This window comes from Rhinatrema bivittatum, chromosome 8 (genome assembly GCF_901001135.1).
Source record: "Rhinatrema bivittatum chromosome 8, aRhiBiv1.1, whole genome shotgun sequence".
Taxonomy (NCBI): domain Eukaryota; kingdom Metazoa; phylum Chordata; class Amphibia; order Gymnophiona; family Rhinatrematidae; genus Rhinatrema; species Rhinatrema bivittatum.
This window is the reverse complement of record NC_042622.1, coordinates 179,985,179-179,994,481: the sequence shown is the minus strand read 5'-3', so window position 1 is coordinate 179,994,481 and position 9,303 is coordinate 179,985,179. Positions and strand designations below refer to the sequence as shown.

The following is a 9,303-nucleotide window of genomic DNA, read 5'->3' as shown; positions in this document are numbered from 1 at the left end:
AAAATGGCGCCGATGCCCCTTTGCCCTTACCATGTGACAGGGTATCAGTGCCATTGGCTGGCCCCTACCATGTGACAGGGGCCAGCCAATGGCACTGATACCCTGTCACATGGTAAGGGCAAAGGGGCATCGGCGCCATTTTATTTTTAGAACAGCTGATGCCTGGGAACGGGAAATCTCTCCCCGAGGCCCCCCTGGATCTCTCCCTGAGGCCCCCCAAGGCCCCCCTGGACCACCAGGTAACTTTAAAAGGTTTGGGGGGGTTGATTTAAAGGGTCGGGTGGGTTTTCTTTTAGCGGCGCGGGCCTCCCTAAAAAAAAAATTAGCGATGGGTCGGGTCGGTCGAGTCAATTTAAAGGGTCGGGTGGGGTTTTTTTTTTTTTTTTTTTTTTTTTTTTTTTTTTTTTTTAAAATCGGGCCATCGGCACCATTTTAATTAGTGGCAGCCAAAATGGCGCCGATGGCCCGAGAGCGGGAGATCGCGCCGGGACCCCCCCCCCCACTAGAGCACCAGGTAACTTAACATTTTGGGGGGGTTTGGGAGGGTAAGGAATTGGTTTTAAAGGGTCAGGGTGGGTTTAGGGGTTGTTTTGGTGTGCCGGTTTTCCCGCCCTCCCCCAAATAATTCCCGTGCCCTATTTAACGATACAATACAAATGCCCCTGATGATAAATCGGGGGCATTTGTATTGTATCGTGCACTCTAACGATTTAGGACGATTTTAAAATTATCTGACGATAATTTTAATCGTTCAAAAACGATTCACATCCCTAGTTATAATGATATGATCATATTGCTTCAGAACACACAAAATCCTAGCTGCAGTACCCTGGATAATATAGTAATGGGAGTGATGCCACATCATTTACAGAAGAGAAGGGTTTGTATGGAGCTAGAAAAATTAAAAGTCATGGGGCCGAATGAGATACAGCCTAGGATACCAAGGGAGCAGAGAGAGTTTATCAGGTCACTCAACACACAATTAAACTCTGGAATTTGTTGCCAGAGGATGTGGTTAGTGCAGTTAGTGTAGCTGGGTTCAAAAAAGGACTGGATACGTTCTTGGAGAAGTCCATTACCTGCTATTAATTAAGTTGACTTAGAAAATAGCCACTGCTATTACTAGCAACAGTAACATGGAATAGACTTAGTTTTGGGGTACTTGCCAGGTTCTTATGGCCTGGATTGGCCAGTTGCTGGGTTGATGGACCCTTGGTCTAACCCAGTATGGTATGTTCTTATGTTCAATAGATAGGTGTGGTCTTGTGGAACTGGAGAACAGCAGATGCTGTCTCCCTTCCTAAAACTGGTAATAGACAGGAAATTGGAAGCTACAGGTCAGATAGTGTTTCCACCACCAAAATGAGACTAATAGAAGCTCTACTGAATGAAAGGATAGTGAACTGTCTAGAATCCAGCAAATTGCTGGACTCATGATTTTACCAGAGGGAGATCATGTCCTACAAATCTGATCAATTCCTTTGATTAGGTGACTAGAGAATTAGATCAAGGATTTTACAGGGTTTACTTGGCTGCCAGCTGAGCTTTTGATACCGTCCCTCATAGCAGACAAAGAAACTAAGCAGCCTGGAGGTGGACCTGAAGGGCAAAGACGGGCTTAGAAACTAGTTAAGTGCTAAACCAGAAGAGAGTGGTTAAAGAAATTCATTCTGATGAAAGATGATTAGCAGAATGCCTCAGGGACGTGTCCTGGATCCAGCTCTGTTCAATATCTTTGTGAATGATATTGTGGAGGGATCAGAAGGAGAGGTTTGCTTTTTGAAGATGACACTAAGGTCTACTACTAGAGTGGACATCCCTTAGGGGGGTAGACAATAAGATGTTAAGATTCAATTCAAAACTGCTGAATCATTTGAGCGTGCAAGAATCCAAGGGAAAAGTGCCTAACAGAAGGACCGATACTAATGTGCCCTGAGCATATCATGGTGTGATCATATCTGATGCTCTGGCAGCAAAACGGTGTGAGGTGGTGGTGGTGGCCAGAGACAAAGGAAGGCAAGTATGCAAGGGGAGAAGTATAACGAGCATAAAAAAAAAAGAAGCAATAATGCTCCTGTATAGGCTTTTAATGAGACTTCACCTAAAATACTGTGTCCACTTCTGAAGGCCATACCACTGGAATGATATCAACAGGCTGGAGGTGGTCAAGAAAAAGGGTATTAAAATGATGCAGGGCCTGCGCCAAAAGCCATATGAGAGCAGGACCTAAATATATGTACCCTACAGGAAAAGCAAGATGGTGGACAGGAGGGGAGGGAGAAAGCTATGAGAAGAGACATTCAGATACCCCAAAGGCACAAGAAGCAAACCTTTTTCAGAAGAACAAATACTCCAGAACAAGAGGTCCCACAGCATGAAACACCAAAGGGGCAGATTGAGGAGCGACATCAGAAAACAGTGGAAAGATGTCTTCGCAGAAAGAATGGTAGATGCGTGGCACTGCCGCCCAGTGGAGGTAATGGAGACAAAAATAGCAGCAGAATTCAAGCAAGCCTGGGATAAGTACAGAGGATCCCAAGCTGCAAGGAGGCGAGGCATGGCAGCCTCGAGGGGCCCAGTGATCCTTGCCTGCTATCATAGTCTGTGACAATGGTGGGAACGGAGTTGGGAGGTTGCACTATTGCAAACAGCTCGCCTCAAGAGCAGAGGCAAAGGAAGAGTGATCAGGACAGACAGAGGAAATCAGCACAGCTAAATGCTGCTGCAAACCACGAGCTAGCCGGGTTGGTACCAGCAGGATGCAAAGCCCCAGAAATAATTAGGATAGTAACAGCAAGCTGGTGAGGTCCAGGTGCTGCCCAGCAAGGCCAGATGTTCAGGTGACAGCCTTGTTTGGAGAGGAGAGGGGGACACTGGGTGTTGGGTCAAGTATGGGATACTTTATATGCTCATCTGCTAACAAAATCTAACTCGAGACAGTGTGACGTCCAAAAAGCAATCAAACGTCTAAGGCTGGCAGCTGGGATATGTCCTTGCAGTGTGGACAGGAATAAGTAAGCACAAATGGATGGGCCACCATCACCTACGCCACCTGACGTGAACCTGCTTCACCTGGGCTTTGTCCTTTTATTGTGCCTTTATTCAGAGGAGGGCAGCAAAAAAGTTACACTAATAAATCAAAGTTGCAAACATATTACTGAACACAGGAAAATCTTTATTGGAGATTAATCACAAGACCAATAAATTATCCCTGCAATAGATTTAATTTCAGCTTTTTGACCTTCTGACGAAAACAAAGTAAATCATCCCCTCCTGACAGATTTATGTTGGTGGTCGACTCAAAGTGAGCCACTAGAGGTAGGGGGAAGAGGAAGTATTCATTTGGAAGGTAACCTCATTAGCAAAACAAACTGTGCTCCCCTACACAAATGAGTGCACCAGGCCAACCCAGAGAAATACACTGCTGGACATTTTGCACTGCAAGGCTGCCAGGATCCCATGGTTTTTTGGAAATGGTAGCGGGCAGTCTTCCCAATAGGCACCAGGCCTGACCGTTGTTCAGGAGTCACTATAAGAATTGGCCAATGGTACAATGGAGCACAGTGAAGTCAAACCTTACACAGGACTTTGCACAGTTTAAAAAAAAAAAAATCACCACACATTTTGTAAGTGAATTATTTCCAGCCAGGTATTTTTGGAGGTTTCTTGTACATTTTTGGAATTATAACCTCTTCCCTACTTTTTAGACCCCCACAAAGGGAAAGAAAAGGCCAACAGGTGCGTTACACTCTTGGCCCCTCATTTGACTGATGAAGCTATTTTCTTCTGCATCTAAGCAGACACCTCTCACATTAGGAGAGCAGAATGGCCTGGCTTCATCTACCAACGTGACATCTCTGAAGCACTTACAGATACCTGAGTGCTGGCTGTGCGTTGCTGAAACTTGTCTGCAAAACGAATGCAGGCCCAGGTCAGGAAGACTCCTGCCCAGCATTGGTAGAGTGGCCCTAGGTGACCTTCAGGACGCCTGCTTGAGGGCTCTGTACCCATTCTGGGGTGGTTTACTTTTATTTTATATGCCAGTCTATGTTTTAGATCAAATATAAATAAAAAATGGAAATACACATTCCTATGGCTACAGAACATTTTAAATGATACAAACTACTATGTACATATATGTTTAAAACCATTTATTGAAAGGAAGCTGATGCTTTACACACATTGAGTCCCGATGCACATTAAGCAACGTACAATAGAAAACAATAGCGTTTGTCATCATCCATTTTTATCCCACCCGACTGCAAAACCTAAAATGGCCAGGCACAAACACATATCTGACCCTAGGAACAGCGCACACTTCCTTACACCCGACGCAGTATTTCCCAGCACCTCGTACATACATATTCTCTTTTAGATATAATGCTGCAATCTGATTGGCTAATGGCTGTTCTACTGTACGCAGATACTTCATTGGTAATAACATGGCGACAGAAAGATATTAAGAGGGTCATTTTCAAAGCCCGTTCCATGGGTTAAACAGTGCTTTACCTGCAAGAAGGGGATGTTTAGAAGGGGTTGTGTTTTTTTTTTGTTTTTTTTTTTGAAGACTGTGCATAAACTTGGGCACGCGGGGTGACCGCACAGAACTTCACTGGCAGTTCGCATGGCCATGCACACTTTTGAATTTGGAAGAACCACCAGCACAACTTAGTGGGTGCAAAATGTGCATGGGTGATTCTTCTGGCATAACTTTCACGGTGAAAGTTAAATTACCTGCAGGTTCTGCATTTATGCAGAAAGTCTTAAAATTACCCTCCCCCCCAAAAGATTTCAGCACCCAGCACAGCAACAAGACTTGTTGGTGATCCTTTGGACTGATTTTTTTTTTTTTTTTTTACTGTATGCGCAATCATCTTAGTTGAATTTTAAAACAAAGCTATAGAGCATACTGTGATGTCATTGAGAGTCGCCAACACTGCCCTGCCATTGGTCAGCATCTCACGATGTGCTCACTATGCACTAATGATGCCTGATCACCTGACGCCGTGTAACACACAGTACTTCAAGATCAGCACCATGACTATTGCTTGTAATCAGGCTTCGTTAACCCGAATCAATTAATAATTATTTGCATTGGTTAAAAAGAGAAAAAAAAATTTCACATACACGCACAGGACAGATCAAAATTTGTGATCCTTCAACTATAACTTGAAGGTAAGAGCTACTCAATGTGAGATTCACATGCCACCATGACTCTTCAAGAGCTCTGTTACACAATTATTTTGATTTCTAACACAGCAACGAAGCTGCTAATCAGTGCCAGAACTACTGGAAACAGATAAGGGGTTGGACCTGTCCTATGCTCTGTAAAAAAAAAAAACCCAACAACAACTTTGTCTTATACAGCACCATCAGCGTACACAGCATTTTGCAAGTAATTTGTTTACAATGTCCCTGCCCCAAGAATTTACAATCTTTTAAGTTTGAGAGGAGATTAAGTGACTCGCTCAGGGTCACACAGTGAAGTTTGTGCACAAGAATCACAACTGTGCCCTCTTCACCATGCTGCCATGCCAACAATCGCACTGAAAATGTTTTCATCTGAAATGGCAGTGTCTGAATGCAAAGAGCTCTCCGAGCACGCAAAGCCCAGAATGCAGCCGTACCATCCTAATGGCGGAGGATGGGTTAAGGGTTTATCCACCTCTATCAGGGGCAGTTACATCATCTTCTCCCCTTCAAGGCACTTGGTTCTTCCAAACAGTGACTGATAAAGCTCCAACCTGAAAAGGAAACAGAACGAGATTTAAGCAACTTTTCAAGGTCAAGTTCGGTGCCACAGATCAAACAACCTTGTTGTCTTGCTAGATTGGGAGCAAAAAAAAATAAAAAAAAATCCCCAATTAAAAATGCATCTCTGGCAATCTCACTAATAAATACGATTGTAGGAAAATACGTGCATAACCCCAATCAAAGGCAGCACAGAAATATGTAAATATCTCTATGTGGCTGACTACCATCTCTCTAGGGAACAAGGTTTTCTATAAGCTTGCCCTTTGCAAGCAGGCTCTTCAAGTGAGAAACCAAGATTGAATATTTTAATAGGATGTAGGAGAATGCACTAGGAGGATTCAATCAGACGGGCTATGTGGGGTATAATTTAGTTTTCATACATTCTCCTGGTCTTGACGGTACTTGAAAAACAATGAAAACGACCCAGCAACAAGATTCCAATTAATATCACCCATGCAACATCCCTGATAAGAATTCTGAGTTTCCCATTTTAGAAGCAGAATTTTTTTTTTTTAGGTATCAATTTTTTCTGCATAAGTATCTTCCATGCAGTGGGGAAAGACAGAAGATACAAGGATGGCAAACAATGAAGAAACCTCAGGTGCAAGAGTGTGTTTTTCATTTCTGAGGATCCAGAGGAAATAGGAGAAAGGACTGGGACTCTGCTCAGGCAGGTCTTTGTTAGATCATACACTTTTGTGATAAACCCTCTGTCAGAGATGGGGAAGAAAACGCTTGTTAATGGCTTAAAAGAAATCTTCTCTTTTTCTATACGTTTCTATATTTGCGGCCGTCCTTCTTGGTCGGGATGGGGTGGGGGTGGGGGGGGGGGGTTGATTTTTAATCCTCCGAACAAAAGCTGTACAGACCTAACCCCCAAGTCTCCAGGAGAATTCATGCAACCTTGTAAGGAAGATGGAAGAACCAAATGCTAGTAAGGGTTAACCCAGAGAGTTTCATGGTATTATCTATCATCAATATTGATCCTGAGTTTTCTTTTCATAGGATTGGTATGTCATATTGGTGCTTCTACGTAGCATGACTTCACCACGGTAATCATGCCATATATATATATTCATGCAGACTTTAAGGTTGCATGAATATATAAATGGCAGGATTACCGTGGTGAAGTCATGCTACGTAGAAGCACCAATATGACATACCAATCCTATGAAAAGAAAACTCAGGATCAATATTGATGATAGATAATACCAAGAAACTCTCTGGGTTAACCCTTACTAGATCACAGAAATAAATGCTTCTCCAATTGCCTTGATGAATTCTGCAGGAACTCTGTCATCGGCCACAAGCTGAAGAATAACCTTAGAAAGATAAATAACCTCAGAAAGCAGACAACTGGAAGAGGGGGTGGTGAGAAAAACTCTGCTGGTAGGGGGGGGGGGAGGGATAAAGTGGGTTCCTCTACAGACCTGATTCTCTAAGTGGGAGGTGGGATGGGGGCCCAGAGAATCAGGGAATGTGCAGAAATCCTGCGGTGGAGGACCACAGACTGGAGAGAAGCTTTAAGAGAGGTGACAGTGGAGAAGATCAGGGGCTGGAGAGAAAAACCAGGAAAGGGGTGGGGGGAGGGAACAAGCCCCCCTCTTTAACAGCAGCAGTAAATTTCAGTTGCCTCTCAGTGTTTGCCTAACCCCATGGTGTGCAGAGAAGACCAAAGCCAGCTGATTCTACCTTTGTGTTACATGCCTACTCTCAACAGGCGCGGCAGTCTCACTATAAACACCACAGGCTATGAGCGTAACTGCAAACATGGGGAGAAAAGTTCAAACAGAAGCTGTTTGACTTCACTACTCTCTAGGGCAGCTCCTTTCAGAAAAGGGGGCGCAGCAGCTATTTATGTAAAAAAACCCAAAACTATCAAAGTGACCGACATGCAGAGGGGTGTGGGGGAAGGAGACAGTAGCACTGCCACCTACGGTGGCAAGAGCCTACAGTTCTCCGACTCAGACGAAAGAAGTGGACAGAGAGCGGACCGAAGACATCCGAAAGACAGCACGAAGGGGGAGATTCTAACCTGCCGGATGGGGATTAGAGAATCCCATCTGATAAACTGAACAGAAGCAGAGATATTGTGGGTGCCATTCAAAGAGCTCCTCTCAGACAAATAGTGACAGAACCCACAAGGGGAGGAGGCAGCACCGGACCTGGTAACTACATGTGGAGGACGTGTCTTTAATGTCCAGGTAGGTGCCCCACCTGAGCGCCAGTGATCAACAAACTGCACGGTTTGATATGATGGCCAAGGCAGAGAGGAATTACATGAAACTCAAAGTCCTGGGCTTCAAAAATACTGACTTGCCTGCTGAGCTTCACAAGGAAGGGTGCAGGGGGAGAGAGAGATGAAGACAGATAATGAAGAGCTGCAGAGTGAATGCACTGGGAGGTGAGCAAGAGAAGCGGACAGGATGCCAATGAGCAACTCGAGAAGAGGGGCTGCGTGGTCACAGCGACATTGAAGGAAGATAAGTTGTGGAGCTGAATTTTGACTAAATTACAGTAGAGAAAGGTGATTCAGCGTTAGGCCCACGGAAAACAAGTTGCAGTAGTCTAAATGGGAGATGAGAAGAGTGAATGAGCATATGGTAGCATGGTCAGAAAAGCAAGGCATGAATTTCTAGTGATGTTATAGGGGAAGGAATGGCGTGCTTTAGCAGCTTTTTGGTTGTGTGTAGAGAAGGAGAGAGATGCAAAGATAACCCTAAGGGTACGGGCTGAGTAAACTGGATGAGAATGCCATCCATAGCAAGAGAAAAGGGATGAGGGGGAAGCAGGATTGCGGAAAGGACAAATGCCATCTTGGCCATGTCAAGTTTAAGATGGTGGCAAAACATCCAGGAGGCAGTATCAGACAAGCAGGCGGAGATTTAGTGCTGGATTCTCAGTGAAATATCTGGCATACAGAGGTAAACCTGGGTGTCATCAGCATCAAAGTGGTCCATGAAAGCCATGGGAGGACATGAGAGTGGAAGAAATGTAAAGAGGGCCCAGGACAGAGCTTGAGGCAACACTGACAGACATCGGAATAGCAGTACAGGAAGAACCGCCAAAGTATGATGGGAGAGGTAAGAAGAAAACCAGGATGGTGCAGAGACCCAAAATCCAATAGAGTCCAGTGTGTCAAGGAGGAGAATGAGGATCGAGTCAAGGCCCTTGGCCATGAAGAGGTCATTGGAGACTCTGGCAAGAGCAGCCACTGTAGAACTGAGGCCGAGTTTGGGATGAAAGGATGTCAAGACAGCAGAGATGAATGGCATGTCCTGAGCAGTTTGGACCTGAAAGGGAGGAGGAAGATGGGACGAAGGTTAGCAGGGCAGGTAGGGTCCACTGAAGGTTTAAGGAGTGGCTTACACCATAACTGTGGGATAGTAGCTCTATTTACCTAAAGAAAGGTATAACCTGCAAAAAAATCTGGATGCACTGTATGGGTTGAGGGAGCAGGGGAAATCCAGGTTAGCATTTTTCTTTGATTAGGGAGGGACATCAGTAGTCCTGTGAGCTTGCATCTGTTAAGAATGCATCCCCTCTACT

At 44.7% G+C, this 9,303-nt stretch overlaps 1 protein-coding gene across 2 annotated transcripts in view; it reads right to left on the bottom strand.

Moving 5' to 3' along the window:
• Positions 1 to 4,136: 4,136 nt before the first annotated feature.
• The window catches only part of AATF (apoptosis antagonizing transcription factor), a 96,021-nt gene continuing 90,854 nt past the window's right edge, over positions 4,137 to 9,303 (bottom strand). For both annotated transcript variants that reach the window (XM_029611712.1, XM_029611713.1), the window contains exon 12: positions 4,137 to 5,744. In XM_029611712.1, coding sequence (XP_029467572.1) covers positions 5,681 to 5,744 — 64 coding nt within the window. In that variant the 3' untranslated portion in view covers positions 4,137 to 5,680. The remainder of the gene's footprint in view (positions 5,745 to 9,303) is intronic.